Genomic DNA, 19,326 nt, shown 5'->3' on the forward strand with positions numbered 1-19,326 from the left:
GCACAATCGCAACCACATCAGCGAGGCGTCTGGGCAACGCTGCCAAATTTAATGGGGAAAATAAAACACAGTGAGGGGGGAAACATGAAGAGGTAACAGGCCACTTCCATTAACAAGAGGAGCATGGCATTCTTTTCCATGAATTGGCCAATTATCAGGGAGCATTGTAGCAGCAGAGGCATAACCCAGAGAAATGTCCATTTATCTGGAATCAAAAGAACCTTAGAGCTCAGGAGACTCGCACTGCACACTCGCTCAGCACTTCTAGTGAGAAAGCAGGTAACACAAGACAGTGCTGTGAGGTCCTAGAGAGCAACCTCTGAGGTGTTGCTGGGTCTGCAAGAGATCAGCCTCATCCCACTAGCCTAGCACACCCAAGGTCATCTTCTCTGTTCTCCCCAATGCCACATCGGGCAGTCAATCAAGAGCTAATTAACTGCAAGATATTTATGACTGAAGAGGCATGTTCAATGCTCGTGCAAAATAAAATGTACTCTTTCATTAAACAATGACATACCAAGCACGTATTTGGTATTTCCTTGTCTTGTTCTCTAAAAAGAGATAATGGGCTGTGAAATATTGGTGACTCTCAGGTACCCAAAACATTCGGTCTACAACTCTACATCTCATGCTAAACTGGAAGTGACTATCACTGCAGATGGTGACATAGGACACAAAATGGAAAGGGCATGAAGATTTGGGGCTTGACTGTATCCCTGCAACTGGGTGACAACAGAATGATCACTTAAACTCGGGGGGGTGTCGGCTTCCTCATGCAGAATGTGAGGTAACACCACCTCCCTCTCTGGGTTATTATGAGCCTCTGCTCTTCTTCCTCAAGATTACTGTGGCTATTTGGGTTCTTCTGTGGTTCCAACCAAACCTGTTTCCAATTTCTTCCTAGATCCAATCTTAAGTCTGTGTTGACACATTTGTTTATTGCTTCCTCCAACTAGGATGTCAGAACAGGAACCTCATCTACCTTGTTCATCCTGTATTCCCTGAGGCAGGGAATGTGTGGGTGCTCCAAAAATCCTTGTGGGAGGGAGAAAAGGGGAGCAAGCCAATCAGCCTGGCGCACAGCAAGTGCTCAACAGATGAGCACTGCTCTTACTAAGGAATGGCCCATCCAGAGTTTACGTGTCACCCAGAATAATACTGTTTGAGTTAATTAACGTACCTTTTTCCCCCCTTTGCTCATGAAGCTTTTGAGAATCTGTCCCCATGCCTGGCTGGAGGTTACCAGGAAGGTCCCCGAAGTAAGATTATGAGCACTGAGGTGAGTGGGCAATGGGCAGTCCCTCGGGGCAGCCAGGGCCTCAGAACTCACTGGGGAAACCCCACTAACCATCTCCTGGGATGCGTTCCACCCACCTGCCATGTCTATCCCACCTGCCATGTCTACTGTCAGTCAGGCAATGAGTGACTCACACCACGCCCCTCCCGGCCCACTGGCATTAAATCGCAGGAGCACCCAGAGAGAAAAGTGAATGGAGTGACCCATGTGCAGCCCTTCAGCCTCCTATCAGGCAAAGCACCCCAAGCAAAACCAAGTTTCCTGGCGGAGGACTTTGGTACTGACCAAGACTGCATTTCCTTGGCTCAGCGACAAGGTGCTTGATTCCCTCAATGAGATTCGTTATTTCAAGACAATTGATATCTACTACAGGAACCATGCTAAACACTGGGGGCACAAAAGTTATGATGTTCTCCCAGTAAAAACTTCCAAGTCCTCCAATGACTAACAAGGTGCCACATACCTTGGGCCCTCATCCCCTCCCTACTACTCGCTCTGCCTCAACACTCTGCTCCTTTCTGTTGCTCTAACACACATGCCCTGGTCTTTGCACTGGCTGTTCTTCCTGACTGAAATGCTCTTCCTCCAGGTATCTACATGATGTGGTCCCTCACTTCCTTCAAGTCTTTGCTCAAATGTCACCTCCTCAGTGAGGCCTGGCCTGGCCCCCCAGGGAGAACTGCACCCACCCAGCATCCTGGCACCGCCCCTCCTCTCTCTGCTTCACTACTGCCGCTTTTCTAGAGCGCCTCCCGCACGCTAACATGCTGTGACTAAAGTGTTCCTGTTCCCCTCGATCTCTCCACTACAACAGATGCTCCGGGAGGTCAGGGGTCTTTGTTTCTGTTCCTGGTCTATCTCCTGTGCCTAGAACACAACCTGGTACGTGCTCAATAATTTGTTGACTAGATAAATGAATAATGCTGAGCCAGCTTCAAGGTACTCAAAGTCTAGTTAAAAAACTCAAATGCCCAAAAGAGCCAGGTTGCTGATGAAAACTGACAAAGCTCCAGGGCAGAGACACCAGAAGTGGTGGATGCCTCATTTTTCTGTCCTCATCCTGGATCTTCCCGATTTTAGCAGAAACCTGGAAGACGTCACCAATGGCTCAATGTAGACCACTCTCAGTGCAGACTCATTCAGCAGGGGGCATAGCACTACCTCACACCCTTCTCCAGCCTGTGGCCACCCTGGCCCATTCTGTGTCATGCTTCCAGGCAGACACAGAAAAGCCAGCTAGAGTCTGAGTCACAGAACCTTCTCCACCCCCACCCGACTCTGCCCACTCCCTTTTTCCCTGTTGGCTTCTCCAGGATGTGACCATTCCATCCAAGAATCCCTGGCCCTTCTGACTCAACGAACTGGAAGCAGCATCCCTGGATCCTCAGGTCCAGTCACCTGTAGCCCCGGCTAAATAAAGGCTGTCCCTCCTTGAATCTCTATTCTATGGGACTTCTATTAGTTGTCCAGCCCCACTTCCTGCACAGGAGGAAGGGAGAGGCGACTGTTTGTAAGAGATCTCTTATCTACAACGATGCCCTACTTGATATGTGGTACATGCTGCACCTGGATTCTCTTAGATTCTGTCAAATCCTTTTACATGTGAACCAGAGCTGCCGCACTCAATACCTCTAGAGCAGGGGTGGGCAAACTTTTTGACTCGAGGGCCACAATGGGTTCTTAAACTGGACCGGAGGGCCGGAACAAAAGCATGGATAGAGTGTTTGTGTGAACTAATATAAATTCAAAGTAAACATCATTACATAAAAGGGTACGGTGTTGTTTTTTTTAGTTTTATTCATTTCAAACGGGCCGTAGTTTGCCCACGGCTGCCCTAGAGGCAACAATGGTGCCTGGGAGCTGCAATTCCATTGAGGGATTATGGATAGACCACAATGGCCCCTGAAAAAAGGGAGAATACACATGAATTCTAATTCTTTTGCGGCAATGTTTGCAACTATGGCAAGTAAGGCCCTTGATTTATAGAAGCCTATTTTTTCCCCTTCGGTGTTCACCATCAACTGTCTCCCTGAAGCCTATTACACTCTCAGGAAGAAGAATGTCTGTTCCTTCAGAACCAGCACTGACTAACCAGGGCTCACGAGTAAGGTCAGGGTCACTGAAAGATTTGGGGGAACTCCAATCTGGGGGTCTATTCTGCCTGCAGCATTTCAACACACGGGAGGCTCTGCTGCCTTCTGACTCAAACCTGGTGTGGAGAGAGCCCTGAAGACGCAGCCCCAAGGCCCTGATGCTGCTTCTGCAAACACACAGGTCAGAGAAGCAAGGCTGCTATTACTTTCTCAGCTGCCGGCCAAACAGGCCATGTCCTGGCAAAGTGTTCTGCCAGCAGAGGGCCCAGCTCCCAGGAAGGATGGGTGTCACGCAGAGAACAGGCAGCTAACATTCTAGGTATAAGCTCAACCCTTAGGGACCCCGGAGAATCATCTGGTGACCATCACAACAGGTTGAAATGATGTCTACAGACAGTCAGCATCCTCATTTTGGGACCAACAAGCCTATTTTGCCCGAATTCTTTCCCTTTCTGAATTCATAGCCAGCCAATGCACATGAATTGGTTAAGTATTTGCACTTTCCAGAGATCATGTATGAGGCTGGCTGAATTGGAGGGCCCTGAATGTACACTGGGGGCTCAGACCACTGCCACTAAATGGCCATTTTCTATTAGTGCTGTCATCATGTTGCCATTGTTGCTAACACTTGGCCCTCCATGTCTTTGTGTCTGGTCATAAGGCACCTCCCTAAGGGTGCACTGAGTGTGCCTCTGCTAATCATACCAAGAAGAAAGATCCCAAGTAGGGGACACAGGGTTGTACTGCAGCCTCAGAAACTAAGATCATGATAATGATAACATCTAATATGTATGTCTTGATGTGTGCCAGGTTTTGGAATAAGCATTTTATGCTACATTGAATCCTCTCTAAAAATCCATTTTTGTTACTCTAACTGCAGAGGTGAGGAAACTGAAGCTGGGAGACGTGGACTAACTTGCCCCAGGGATCACCTAGGCCAGTGATGGCGAACCTTTTAAGCTCGGCGTGTCAGCATTTTGAAAAACCCTAACTTAACTCTGGTGCCGTGTCACATATAGAAATTTTTTGATATTTGCAACCATAGTAAAAGACTTATATTTTTGATATTTATTTTATATATTTAAATGCCATTTAACAAAGAAAAATCAACCAAAAGAGTTCACGTGTCACCTCTGACACGCGTGTCATAGGTTCGCCATAACTGACATAGTGCAATGAGGTGCTGGCATCTGAGGAGCCCAGGGAGTCTGGCTCCAGAATCCACTCCACTAGACTGCCTCTTACGGTGGAATGTGGAACAGCACCGACAGCAACCCACTCTCACACTCCTTCCCCAAAGCCTTCCTGTGAGCAAAGAGAAGGTGGCATGTGAGGGGCAGGTCCCAAGGCTATTTCTGTTCTGAGAGTCATTAAGAGCATCACGAGGGCCCTTGTGGGCCCATCACCAGTTCACCCATTGAGTCATTCATTCCTGCAGTGAGTGCCCACTGAGCTTCTCTGGCAAACCCCATGATGGCATAAGCGATGCAGGCATCTCTAAGACATCCCATGAGGGATAGAAAGCCCAGTGAGGGCAGGGGTCGTGTTCTTTTTTTTTGTTTTTTGTTTTTGTGCACCCTTGAATCTCTGATGAGGAATGAATGAATTAATGAATACAAGAACTATATATTCCTGGTATAGACCCCCACAGAAACCCAGGATGAAAAAAGTCCCTACTTAAAGAAAAAAAAAGTACCTATAGGTCATGAGGCATATGCCATAATCTAATCTATACGTTCATATTGCCAAGAATAATGAGATGTTAGCAGTTTCAGAATTAGTGTTCTCTTACTCTATTTCCCTGACAAGAAACACACTATCTGCTCTGCATTAGAAGTATAGCAAGAAATTATCCCTTAGCAGGAACCATATTATTTTAATGCACAGATGAATTTCAATTAGACATTTATCTAACCATGCTGATGTATTTTAAATTTAACCCTAAATTACAGACTTTTCAAATAACTCTGCTCTTCCCTCTGCTCTCTCTCTTCAATTTTGGTTTGGTTTTGTGAAAGGTCTGCTGGTAAAAATGAAGCAATACCAGTAACTTATCTACAAATTACGGGAAGGAGAAAGTAGGTTAAAAAAGACCAAGAAACTTAAAACAAGTATGACCAAACCACATCCGAGTTAGGCAGGAAATAGGAGACTGTTCTTGCTCAGAGGGAAGGAAGGTAAATCTTACCAGGACTATTGTCAAACAAGTCATAAGTGAGATTTACCTCCACTTTTCCCAAATGTCATCAGAATACAACAAACTTTGGTTTCACACCCAGGGAAAGGCAAAAACCAGAAGTAGAAAGTTGACACTTTCACTTGGGATGGCAATTCCTTCCACGCTCAGAAAAATCTCATTTTCAGTTGAGGAATCCCCACAATGAACACTGTGCCTCTATCACATTGAAGGAACAACCTCCATCCCAAGCAGAGGCCATAGGGAAAAAGAACAAATCTCCTCAATTCTCCCTCTGATTAGATGGATGGACTATAGTGGGTATCCCAAGCTGAGAAATCACCAGTAACTTTCTGCAATTAGCTTTTGCTCAAACAGCAAACCCCAGGTCTCAATGTCAATATCCTGCTTGTGGTACTTAAAGTTTTGCAAGATGTTATCAATGGAGGAAAACTAGGGAAAGGGTATTATTATTTCTTACAAGGGCATGCCAATCAATTTCAATTTAAAAAGAAACCCTGCAGCCCTAGCCAGTGAGGCTCAGTAGGCTGGAGCATCGTCCAGTACACCAAAAGGTGGTGGGTTCGATTCCCGGTTAGGGCACATGCCCAGGTTGTAGATTCAATCCCCCAGACAACAGGGACTGTGTGTTGGAGGCATTTGTAGATTCAGTCCCCCAGACAACAGGGACTGTGTGTTGGAGGCAACCAATCAATTGCTTCTCTCTCTTTCTCTCCCATCCTCTCTCTAAAATCTATTTACACACACACACACACACACACCTGCAAACCCTAGCACCCCAACCATCTCTGAGGTCTATCTTGGAAAACCACGTCTAACCTCAGCAGTGAGTGTCACGTGGGAAGACATTCTGTGATGAAGCCTTAGCAGCTATCTTGGGTTCTGGAAATCACAAGACAAAAGGAAGTCCAGAGGGCCCCAATACATTCTAACTTGTTATTCATGTAAATGTAGTGTGAATTAGTGCAGACTGGGTGGGGACTAGGGAAACTGAAAGGCAAACACACGCCTCATGTGATGGGGCAGCTTCTGAGGTGCTTCCTGCAGAAACATATGCACAACAGGACCAGATTTTCTGACTGTTCAAGACAATCCTGAAATCAATTTTCAGTGAAGCTTCTTAATTCATAAATGTTTCTTTTATCCACTGTGAAGACCAAACCAAACAACTCTGAGGACTGGGTTGCAACCTGCAGAACTGATGGCACTTTAAGTGTATTTTCCTCCTGTCCTCACCAAGAGCCCTCTGGAGCAGGGCTTGCTCTCCCTGTTTCCTATCTGGGATGAAATAACTTGCCAAGGTAACCTGCTGGCTGGCAGGGCCCTCAGCAGCCCTGCTGATTCTGTCGCCATTACTTGCATTCGTTCTGCAGAAGTGAGCTTAGGAAAGCTGCAAAGAAATATCTCTGGCTTCATAAACACCAAGTCAGCTCCACATTTTCTAGACCATGTGTTCTCATGACAAGGACCATTAGGACCATTAGGGGAGTGTTTTCTGCCCCACACTGTCACCCCCACCATCTCTAGTTAAATTCTCTCACAAAGCACTACACTTTCTCTTTAGAGCACTTATATGACTCAAGATAGTACAGTTATTTGTATATTTGATCAACATTTGTCTCTCCTACTGTACTGTAAAGCTCCAATGTGACAGAGGCTACTTAGGATTTTGTATATCCCCAGAAGTAACATGATGCCAGGTCCAAGGAAAAGAATTAAGAAACACTTGTTGAGTGAATCACAGAGAGGACGGGCCACCCAGGGGCCATGAAAAGGCCCCATTCAATATAGACGAACTAATGCCACCACCAATAAGGACAAAAAGTTTCCGGGAACCTTTTAAGAGGCTCAAAAGCTCCCTTAAAGAAAAATGGCCTAGCTTAGCAGTCCTACACCAGAAAAAACAGAAGGACAGGGGACTTGTAATAAATGGTACACCATACAGCTCTGGCCTTTCCAGCAACAGGATCCCCCTCCACCCACTCCTTCAGGTATGGCAGAGAGCTGACTGCCCGAGGGCAAGGCCAGCCTTTTACCTGTGTGCTTACACTAGGCTCATCTCAGACATGTCTGCTCAGTCCGCACTGCAGCAGATATAATGACAAACAAGATGCCTGCCATAAGCTGCTTAAAGCTGGTAAGATCTTTGCTAAGAGGGAACTAGCAGCAAGGGCCTTCCAGATTTTGGGTTTGGTAAGGACACAGGTACAGCAGCAGAAACATGGGCAGGCTGGGGGAAAAGCAACCTGGACCAGTACTAAGGTAGCCTGGAGCTCAGTACATCTGAGCAGGAGGGGAGGAGTGAAGGCAGGCAAGATGCACAGGAGCTAAGCTGGGAAAGCCTCAGAAGTCATTATACTGGTCACCGGTGTTTTCCTTTGACAGAGCACAAAACGCACAAACATGCACAAACCACATATGTCCTGTTTAGGCCAAAGTTGAGTTTTAATTTAAATCCTGGGAGATTTTGTATCAAAATGCAGATTGCCAGCTTCTCTGGAAACATGAGAAAACCTAGCAATATTGCATTCATGTTCCAAGAGAATGACTGCAGTCTGGGGTGGAATAGCAGCTGCTCACAAAGGATGCATACACTCTCCAATTAGCCACAGTCCCCAACGCTCCCTACTGCCCTCAGATGGGGTCTATCTCTTCATAGATGTCCCATGACCAGCCTCTATAGCTATTTGTGTCTTAGGCAAGGTATTCTCTCATTTTGTCCCCATAACAGTGTTCCATAGATATACAACCTGAGGCCCAAAGCAGTATTATTCCATGTTCAATAACATACAATCATGCGTGTAACATTATATTTAAAATTGTTTTCCTTGAAATACTAATCTTTATTGCATGTAACATTATTATATTTAAAATTGTTTTTCTTGAAATATTAATGTTTATTGCATGTAACATATTTAAAGTCATTTTTCTTGAAAAAAATAAAGTAAAATAAATAATAATAACATACAATCACTGAATCTATTCCTGGTATAGACCCCCATATTTTCCTGGGTACTCATCTCAAGACTCTGATTAGGTTCCCTGAATCCCAGAGTCGTTTAGACGTCACTGTTGCTGTAAGCAGAAAGTTGGTTTCCGGTTTTAGAGAAACACACAAGTTAACAAAATGAGCCATGGCTTCTTATCAAGGTCTAGAAACAGCCGTAACGCTAATGACTTACACAACTTCTCTGAACATCCTGTTCAGTCTTAGCGTACATCTCAGACAGATCACCATTCAGAATGACTTCAGCTAACGAGTTCACCAGGGGTGCATGATGTATAATTAGGAAGACCTGGTGAGAAAGAAGAAATGGGATTTGCATTAAAGTGTGCAGTCTTTCAACATCTTCCTTTCTTGGTCTGCAGTGACACTGGGCTACACAAGCCCCGTATTAAGCAGCAATCTCTGTGATACAAAATCCGAAGAATGGGTGACATTCAAGAGAAATGAGTTACACGTTTTTCCTTCTAGGCTTGCCCCTCCCCTCCCCCTTTCTCCCCCCACGTCATTCAGACTGTTGCCTATTTGGCTGGCTGCTCTTCAGCGGAAGGAAATGCATTAAAAGCGAGACTGTCCCTCATGGCTGGGTGAGGCCAAATCCCGCTGAAGCAAAGCACGGTGGGAAAGGAGCAGCCAAACCAGCACACTCTTCCCTCTCCACAGGCATTTCTGTGTCAAATTCGATTATGAAAAGATTAGAAGGCACCGGCCCAATACTTCAGTTATACGGGAAGAAGGGGCTGGTGAGTCTTGTTCCAATCAAGGACTTGGCAAAGGATCAGCTACACAGAGATCCACCACCGGAATGAGCGCTGGGCCCCTGCGGTGGGCTTCGGCACACCAGAATTTCATGGCAGTATGGGGAGGTGTGGAAACTGTGGGGAAGAAAAGCCACACGAGCAGAGATAGACTGAATTGTGCCAGGATGCAAAATCAGAAGGCACTGGGCCATCTGGGATGGCCCCACCACCCCACCCTGTTGCCCAATATTCAGAGGAACAGCTTTAGGAATCACAGTATTCAAAACTGCCTCACAAAGCTCGTTCAGACACACCTGCTACTTTGCTTTAAAATGGAAAGGCAAACCGGTGCAGCACAGCGTAGGGTTATCTACTATTTGTATTTGTTTTTATATATATACACGGAACAAGGTTTCAAACCTCGGCACTACTGTCAGGCCATAATCCTATATTATGGGGGCTGTCCGGCGCACTGTAGGATATCTGGCGGCATTTCTGGTCTCTACCCACTAGGTGCCAGTAGCACGCCCCATCCCAGTTATGCCAACCGAAAACATCTCCAGACATTGCCAAACATCCTGTGGGGAGAAAGGTTTTGCAATCACTCCCAATTGAGAACCCCTGGAAGGACAGAGGAAAACCCTGTAACTAACCTGAAACACCAGCTGCCTCTGGGCAGAGGAACTGGGTGCCTGGGGGGTCAGGGTTCAGAGGGAGACCCCTCCCTACATGTCACTTTGTATTGTTTGAATAGGGTGAATATATTGTTAAATAAAATAAATACAATTTAAATTAAAGGTACAGGCCAAATAGCCAAATGTAGTACCTACCTACTTACTTAAACACACACACACATACACACACACAAAACATGTTTACTATCATAGAGAATACATAGTATGATCACATGAATTCACCCATGTCCGGGGCTCTGGAAGGCATTCAACTACTAGCAATTATGATGATGAGGTAGGTAAATTTTCTCACCTTCTCATGGCCAAATTATTGTCACACTTAACTACACAACAAATCCCAATCACTGAGTTCATTCATTCCACAAATACCTACTGTGCACCTTATGTGACTGTGACATTAATGATCATTTAGTTATTCTTTTAGTCAATCCACATTCAGTAGTGCATACTAAGGGCCCACTGGACAAAAGTCAACTGATTCCCACCTATGGACCCACTCAGGCTCATTCCTTCCTGAGCTCTGGATGAAGAAAAACAAGTACGGGGAGAGCCAGTCACTGCACGGTGTGTGGAAGTGTTTGCAGGCCAGACTTGAAAAGCTGGGCCAGCCTACCTGCACCACACTCCCCTTACCAGTGGCAGTTTAGTTTCAGCGGACAGAATCCTGTCATACTAAATTAATGTTGTTAATGTGAATTTTCTTGGTTTTGTGGCTGTGCTTGTAAAATAATTGGCAAGGATGATCTGATTTAAGGCTTAAGAACATGGGTTTATACCTGCTTTGAGGTTTTCACACACTTAGGCAACGTTATAATGAAGCTAAATGAAAACGCAGGGGAGGAAGGGCTCTGTTCCTGAAGCTGAGGTACACCAGATTACAAGCTGTGCTTTCTGTGTGTTACTGAAACAAGTAATCAGGTGTCTGAGCTGCTGGTCCTTCACTAACGAACAGGAGGAAAGGGTTCTCAGAGTAAAGGGGGGGTCTGACCCCTCACTCCTTGGAGGAGACCCTGCCCGTGCAAGGCTCCCACAGCTGAAGCGTCCTGAGGGTGTGTTCTGTGAGATTCCTGTGGCTGAGCATCTGGCCTGCGCGGTCCTGCCAGACTCCCAGAATCCCAAGCGGAGATGCTGGCGGATTTGTAATGAGGTGGTGGAAAAAGCTTCCAGGAGAGGCTGGGGTTTGCACTGAGCTCTGTTTCACAGAGGGGCATTCAGAAGGAGTGAGCAGCAGTGCAGAGCTCCAAGCAAACAGAGCCCCCAGAACAAGATGCTAGGAGTGAACAGTGAGCAGGCCACTGCAGATCCCGATCAGCTGAGTCGCTGGGAGGAGGCTGGGTCTGCGTCTCTTGCCTCAGGCCAATGGGAGACAGCCCCACCTCAAACTCAAAATGGCCCAGGGACCAAGTTAGAAGGACATTCTCTCAGCAAAGCAAATAAATGCCTGTGCCATTTGCAGAAGTGAGAACAGAGCTCTGGTCAAACGTTTGACTACTTGACAGTCTAATGAGATGGCCTGAAAGTCTGGACTGCTTGTAATAAAAATATTTTTAAAGTTATGTAACTGGGTCGCCATGGAGTTTTTCCCTTCTTGTAAATATTACATAATTACGAGAAGGAAACACACTTAAGGGGGGGGGGGGAGGCAGACAAATTGGCTTAAGACGCAAATCTGGGAACTGAGGCTGCTACAAGATACCTTCCAGAAGGTAATCTGGGAACTAGAACCATGACAAAAGCCTTTAAAAACAGCCTCATTAGTGGAAGTCTATTAAACCAGGGTCGCTGGGTGTATGCACACAATAGTCCTGCAGTTTGGGGCTTATTTCAAAATGCCATGAATAAGACCCAGACAGTCCACATTTCCAGGGTATTTAGAACACTCCTTGGTTGTTTTGGAAACCTCAATCCTCATGGTAAAACTCAACCACCTAAGTGCCAGGTTAGATTTATTTTTCATTTCTTGTTAAATTTCCATCCACTACCATGCAGAAGATACTGGCACCTCTACTCGGTATGTAGAAAACAGAACCCCCGTTTATTTTCTTATCTTATTTCAAGATGGGGGACACCAGAGAGAAGAGAGGACAATGTGACGGGAAATTTCTGAGGGGCAGCAGCATTCCAAGGTCCCCCTCATGTGGTGGGGAAATGGGCACATGATCAAACATACCTGCGACAGAAGATAGAGCGACACCGGCAGGCTGATTTTGGGCCGTTCTCCTCCCTTGAACGTTGAGGGGAAAGAAAGAGGGAGAAGCCCAGGTCACACAAGTGAATGGCACACAACACATGCAGCCAAAAGCTGTCTGTCTGGAGAAGAGGCACCCTGCCTCTGACTTCCTCCGGAGCCCGGAGCTATTCTGGCCTGGCGCTGGCTACTCAAAAGCCCACTCTGCAAAAGAAATTCACCACCAAATCCCATTCAATGCCATTTGCAAGACTATGATTTTTCCACCTGAGAAATCTTTCATCATTAGTCACGGATTAGAGGTTGGACCCAAAAGAAGAATTGGCTCCTAAAATTACCAAGAATGTTAATTTTTCCCAGCTGGGACATGGAGAGCCCAAGTCCCAGCCTGCCAGGAAAGCCCCCTCCTCCCCAGGGGCCTATTCTCAGGAAGAGCTTTTAAAATGGGGCCGGGAGACTGCGGAACTATAGCCTCTGAAAAGCCTCTCCTTTGCACTGAGCCTCACCGAGCTCCAGCTCACACCAACCCTGAGAGGATCTTCAGGACCCTGGTTTTGCTCAGGGAGGTTAACTGCCGTGTCCAAGGTCAAGAATAAGGAAAGGGAAGAGATAGAATTTAAACCCAGGTCTGAAAAAGCCACTTGCCATGCTTTCTCTCTGCCCCCCCAGAGCTGCCTCTGCTAGACTTGGTTAGGGTTGCAATTTTCTTCCATTTACTTATTTTTAGTAAGAATCTCCATCTTCTGCCTCCAGAAAGAAAGCTGCACCCCTGTGAGACACATCTGGCTCTGTCCCACCTCCTGCTGAGGCCTCTGCCCTTAACTCTGGGAGGAACTGGGCAGAAGGCCTCCACTCCCTGAAGCAGCATTTCTCATGGGGGAAGCAGAGAACTACCAGTTCAGAATTTCCTGGGGGCGGGAGGGGGCAGGTTAAATATGGAGATTTCTGGTCCACCCCAGACCCAATGGACCAGCATCCCTGAAAAAGGGAGGACACCCGAGGATGTGCACTTTTAAGAAAAGCAGGCATTCTCCCCACAAGGGACTCTGAGCTTGTTAACTGGGGATAGTCATTGCCCTGGAAGCTTTTCAAGTGCATTCCATCCCTTCAAGTCCGTTTTGTGCAAGTTCTGTGGCTGGATGGATCTTTTCCAAATCAATTAACCCTGGCAACTACCAGAAAAAGTTACCAAGGATGAGAACACCTCAAGAGAAAGATGCACAGAAGCCAAAAACCTAAATTCATAGAGGTTTCCTGTTTCATTCTGATGTCAGTATTCTTTTTTCATTCACTTTTACAGTTTTTACAATCTACCCCCTTCACACACACACTCCTCACCCACTCCTTTCTCCTTCGCCCTCCTCCCTTCCCCTACTTCCAGGAAATAAGAGGAAAGGAAAAGAAAACCAGTGTGCTTTGAAAGGAATCGCTCGCAGGCTCAAAGCTGTGGCCCCTTGCAAAGCTCAGCCCTATTCAAGGTGACTGTCCTTCCCTCCTTCTGAAGACCTTCAGCCCGCAAGAGCATTGGGGCCAGGCCCCAGACCCACCTTGTCCTGGTTCTCCAGTGAGTACACGTAGAGGGGCAGGAAGAGTCTGTTGAGCAGGTGGTCCGTGAGCACGTCATTGAGGAACTCGCAGTTGATGATCAGGATGTCATTAAGATAATGCAGGTGGTCCAGGTGCTCAGCCACCAGGTCACTCAGTTTTCCTCGATTCCGGTGCCTGCCAATAAAAATGACAACCTCAGTCTGGAATCCAAAGCTCAGAGCCCTTGGACCTAGACCAATGGCCTGAGACTTGGGTCACTGGGTGCACTCATTCATACAGCAAATATCTGAATTAGTTTCAAGAAACATCTATCCTGCCCTACCAGTGGGGGACACAAAGGGAAAAGGACCTAGGCCTTTTGATGTATTGATTTTAGGGGACACCTGGGGTACTCCACCCTCTGGGGGCCCCAGTATAACTCACCCCCCCCCCAACGACCACCACCACAACCACAAAAAAAGATGGATAAACAGCCGAACCGGTTTGGCTCAGTGGATAGAGCGTCGGCCTGAGGACTGAAGGGTCCTGGGTTCGATTCCGGTCAAGGGCATGTACCTTGGTTGCGGACACATCCCCAGTGGGGGGCATGCAGGAGGCAGCTGATCGATCTCTCTCATCGATGTTTCTGGCTCTCTGTCCCTCCCCCTACTTCTCTGTAAAACAATCAATAAAATATATATAAAAATGAGAAGAAGAAAAAAAAGATGGATAAACAAAGCAAAAAACCAGCTAAGCTCTTGGCAAGCCATTTCACAAGAGGAGCCACTAGCCAATGTGGCAAGATCCCCTTGCTCCCAAGATAAGCAGTATTAATGGAGCAATAAATCCTTGCTAATTAAAATGCTCTAGAGGAGCTCTGAGGAAAAAAGCAGGCCTCAGCAGCTACGTGCGACCCACTGGCCCTGACCTTATGTGGGACAGAGTGCAAGGACATGACATCCTACCTCAGGCCCCAGCAGGTCTCTATCTCCTTGCAGTGAACCAATAGCATGCTGGTTGGCCCCATGAGTGAGTCAGTGTCAACCTCACAAAGGATGGCGGAGCCCCTAAAATAGCTGGTGGGCTCATTTTCCCCACCCCCAAAGTGGTATCTGTTACAAAAATTAATCTAGATAGGGTAAGACATTTTGTTTGTATTATGGGTATTACTCAAGTAATAGATAGCCATTTTAGAAGACAGAAAATAAAATAAAATAAAATAAAATAAAATAAAATAAAATGAAGCAAAGTCTCCTCTAGCTCCACCACTAAAAGATGCTATTTTTGGACTTGTGTCCCTACATTCCGTTTTTCCACATTTCTATCTCCCCACAGTCTCACCAAAGACGCAGGTGTTATATATCTATCCATCCAGTCATCTCTACTTTAAAATCTGGATCAATTTTGCTTCTTTTATATATCTTTGGATAATCATCCTTTATTATACTTGAATACAATACGTAGTAAGTATTTATGGCACATACATGTTGTAAAGCCTAATCGTGTAATGCAGCGGTTCTCAACCTGTGGGTCGCGACCCCATTGGCGGTCGAACGACCCTTTCACAGGGGTCATCTAAGACCATCCTGCATATCAGGCATTTACATTACGATTCATAACAGTAGCAATATTACAGTTATGAAGTAGCAACAAAAATAATTTTATGGTTGGGTCACAACATGAGGAACTGTATTTAAAGGGCCAGAAGGTCGAGAATCCCTGGTGTAATGAGTACCTATGGACCACAGCCCACCTGAAACCTAGAACAGTCATACACCTTTCACAAGCTTCACCCCACTTGAGATACTGTGGAAATTCTTCTCCCACAGGATATCTAATGCACTTTACTTTTTATCTAAACCTTTACTTTAAAAAACTCTTATCATAGCAATACATGCAGAGGAGTTTAAAAATCAAATAGTACTGATAAGCTGATAAGAAAAAAAAAATAGCAGCTCCTGGCCCAACCTCCCCCACCCCTGCCCACTCGCCACAGGAGGTGGTTTTTAACTTTTAGTTGTTTCTGTGGATAGTTCTGTATTTCTATAAAATCGGAGAGAACCTCTATTTTGTGACTGAGCTGCATTATGTTATGCATTATGTTATGACAGAACTCTCTGTGCTCCTTCCACTCCTTTCCCCCAATAGTCATTAACAACTGATGTTGACATTATCATAGCCAATCACTGCAGAGACAAACAGAGGACTAGGGGTTCATGTCCTTCCTTGTATAACCTGTTCTTCTCTCTGGAGTTAACTGCCTCCTTATGTTTCATATCTACACCTGCTCAAATCCATATGAAATTGCTCCATCAGATTTGCCATCCACCTTTCCTTGCTTTTTTAAAAAATTTAATTTAAATTCTTTATTGTTTAAAGTATTACATATGTCACCTTTTCCCCCCATTGACCTCTCCCAGGCCGCTCCCACCCCTCCTTGCTTCTTTGTCAACATGAGATCTAATATGCTCTCTCTCTAGTCCTCTCCCCCTAGGAAACCTCCTTCCAGAGTCCCTTTATCATCCTGAGTCCTTCTGGGTGTGCCTCTCACAAGTCTGTGCAAAGCTGTCACTCTGGGACAGTGGTTCTCAACTGACGGCAATCTTAAAGGAGACATATGGCAATGTCTGGAGACATGTTTCGTTGTCACAACTGCAAAAGGAGTGCTACTGGCATCTAGTGGGTAAAGGTCACGGATGCTGCTAAACAGTTTACAATGCACAGGACAGCCCCACAACAGAAAATTAGTTAGTTCAAGAGACCAAGAGTGCCGGTTGGAGAAATCTTTCTCTGGAATTTCTATTCATTACCCTAGGGCCCAAATTACCATCTTCATCTTTTTAAAAAAACAAAAACAAAAACAAAAACCCAGCGATACATTGAGATATAATTCACATGCCATAAAATTCGCCCATTTAAATCACAAAATTTAATGGGTTTAGTGTATTTGTAGAGTTATCTAAACATCATCACAATCAATTTTAGAACTTTTTTATCCCCTCCCCTCAAAAAAGACCTATACTCAGAGCCAGTTACTTCCCATTTCCCCCATAAACCCCCCTCCTCCAGTCCTACACAACACTAATCTACTCTCTGACTCGATGGATTTGCCTATTCTGGACATTTCATATGAATGCAATCATGCAATACGTGGTCCTTTGTGTCTGGCTTCTTTCACCAGCACAATGCATTTCAGGTTCATCCATGGTGCAGCATGCATGAGTGCTTCATTCCTTTTTATTGCCAAATACTATTCCATTGTATGCAAATACATTTTCATTCATTCACCAGCTGACAGATCGCTTTCATCTTTTTACCAGCCGCCTATCACCCCATCTACAGGTGTACTGAATTTACTAACCTCATCCTCTCTGGAAGGTATCTGAGTTGTCTCCAGTTTCCCACTATTATAAAAAGTAGACAGTTGGGTGAAACCTTTCTGAGTATGTGAGTCCATATCATGCCTACACATAAACGAGTAAGTTTTGTTCTAATGTTTATTTTTCCTCGATTAAAAGGAAATTCTCCCCTAGTCACTCTCTCTGTCTACCTAACAAGTACCCCACGAGGTCACTTACTCCTCATCAGTCTGCACACAGTTATCAAGTTCGATCACGTGGCTCCCGATGAACCAGACCAAATTGGAGAAGTAAGGGACAGCAGTTTTATCTCTGATATAATGTAGCATGGCCTGGTTATCCACTGGGAAAATTCACAAAAGAAGAGAAAAAAAGAGTCAAGCTACCAAAAATAACTTGGGGGAGATTAAAAAAAAAAAGAAACCATAATAAAAAATTCAGCTACTATTATCTGAATCTTTTCTGTTTTCCCTGAAAATACTTGAAAATGGTTATTTTATTCATAAAACTATACTTATCAGGCAGTTCTTATGCTATTTTTATGATTAATAAAATTAATTGAGTTCAACTTTAATAGTGCATTAGAAAGCCTACTTATCAGTGGTGTGTTTAGCTAGACTACAATGAAAGCTACATTCTTAAGCAAGTTTCCTGTGTATACATGTAATGATAAGTTAAGAAAGCGAAAAATCAGAGGTTAATAACTTACATGACACTGGAATAAGGAACACGGGACTCGTCATTGAAGGAAAGGCAAAAAACAGACAACAGTTAACAGGGTTAGGAACTGGGATGGTGAGACAGCTGCTCAGAGGGAGAGAGCTAGGGCAGGAGGCATCTAAACTAAAAGACACAGGTTAGAAGAGAACAAGAGAAAACAGGTAACAGGAGGCAGCAGAATTGCAGCCTGGAGCAGGTCGCAAACTCAGAAGCCCGCTGGCAGACGACTCAGTGAGTGAAGCCAGCAGGCCTGGCCAGTGAACTGGGGAGCATAATTGCAAAGGGGGCAACTATTCCTCAGCACAGGTTCACCACCATCCTGCAGGACTGTGAGCCCAGAATAGACAAATCTGCATTTTCAAGTCAAAAATCCAGATTATTACCCAAGATCTTCTAATTTTTAAATACTGGCAACTACAGTCCTGGCTGGTGTGCTCGGTGGTTAGAGTGTCGGCCTACACACCGAAGGGTCACAGGTTCAATACGCACTGATGGGTCACAGGGCATGTATCTGGGTTGCAGGTTTGATCCCTGGCCCCAATCAAGGCCCATGCAGGAGGCAACCAATCGATGTGTCTCTCTCACATTCAATGTTTCTCTCTCTCCCTCCCCTCCCCTTCCACCCCTCCTTTTAACTATGTCTGAAAATCAATGGAAAAAATATCCTCGGGTGAGGATTAAAAAAAAATACAATATAATTTTTCAAAAAATATCTAAGCCAATTAAAAATTGTCTGAGGACTGGATTCATCTAACCAGGCCCTCAGATTTCGACCTCTGGATAGACCCCACTGAGCTCTTAGAAAGGTTCTTGAATTTAACACAATCCCAGAGCTAGGCTGGAGTGAGTCCCTGAGGAGCTCTTGCCCCTCCCAATGAGGGGTCATCTCAAGTAACAACATGTGAATTTGTGAAGGCCAAAGCCCTTCGGTCCCTGAGAAACAGTCCCAGCTTCAGTGTGGTGATTACAGGGAAACTAACCAGAAGGTATTACCCTGAGGGTCAATTCCAGGTGGGAGAGGGAAAGGGGACTTGTGTGCAGCCAGCCTTGGTGCTGGTGTGGGCAGGGAGCTGTGGTGGCCTTTCTCTTGGAGGCAATGATTTGGGTATTACGTTCATCTTGAAAGAAAGGAGGGCTTTGCAGCAGGCTGAGAATACAATATTGCCCCCTGCTGTTCATGATGTGAAATGCTTTTATTCATGATTTAAAGATAACATACCCCCTGGAAGATATTTTATAGGCCAAAACAGGAAAATTTAAATCTAACATTTAAAAGATGACTCTGCTTTATCTAATTATCACATGGCCACTCCAAGTCCCACATGTGCCTCTCTTAGAACACTACTACTTCTGTGTTAGCACTAAGATAACTTACATGACACTGGAATAAGGGACACAACTGAGTATGCAGGGAAAAGACTGGTACAAAATTCCTGTAAGGGGCCAGCTAAATGTCCAATGCCTACAAGCCCTTTGTGAGACAAGCAACCACAGCTATAGTAAATG

General features: G+C 45.4%; 1 protein-coding gene across 7 annotated transcripts in view; it reads right to left on the reverse strand.

Annotated features, from left to right (window-relative positions):
- The window catches only part of CLEC16A (C-type lectin domain family 16 member A), a 219,350-nt gene that overhangs the window by 172,012 nt on the left and 28,012 nt on the right, over positions 1-19,326 (reverse strand). For 4 of the 7 annotated variants that reach the window (XM_006776288.2, XM_006776286.2, XM_006776290.2 and 1 more), the window contains exons 6-10: positions 19,196-19,201; positions 17,320-17,443; positions 13,762-13,936; positions 12,197-12,250; positions 8,770-8,883 (exon numbers count right to left, since the gene is read on the reverse strand). In XM_006776288.2, the coding sequence (XP_006776351.1) occupies positions 8,770-8,883; positions 12,197-12,250; positions 13,762-13,936; positions 17,320-17,443; positions 19,196-19,201 (473 nt within the window). Of the gene's footprint in view, positions 1-8,769; positions 8,884-12,196; positions 12,251-13,761; positions 13,937-17,319; positions 17,444-17,809; positions 18,125-19,195; positions 19,202-19,326 lie in introns of those variants that run through there. The other 3 variants (XM_006776287.2, XM_006776291.2, XM_006776293.2) reach the window with 2 other exon arrangements.

The sequence above is a fragment of the Myotis davidii genome, unplaced genomic scaffold (genome assembly GCF_000327345.1).
Source record: "Myotis davidii unplaced genomic scaffold, ASM32734v1 scaffold209, whole genome shotgun sequence".
Classification (NCBI taxonomy): domain Eukaryota; kingdom Metazoa; phylum Chordata; class Mammalia; order Chiroptera; family Vespertilionidae; genus Myotis; species Myotis davidii.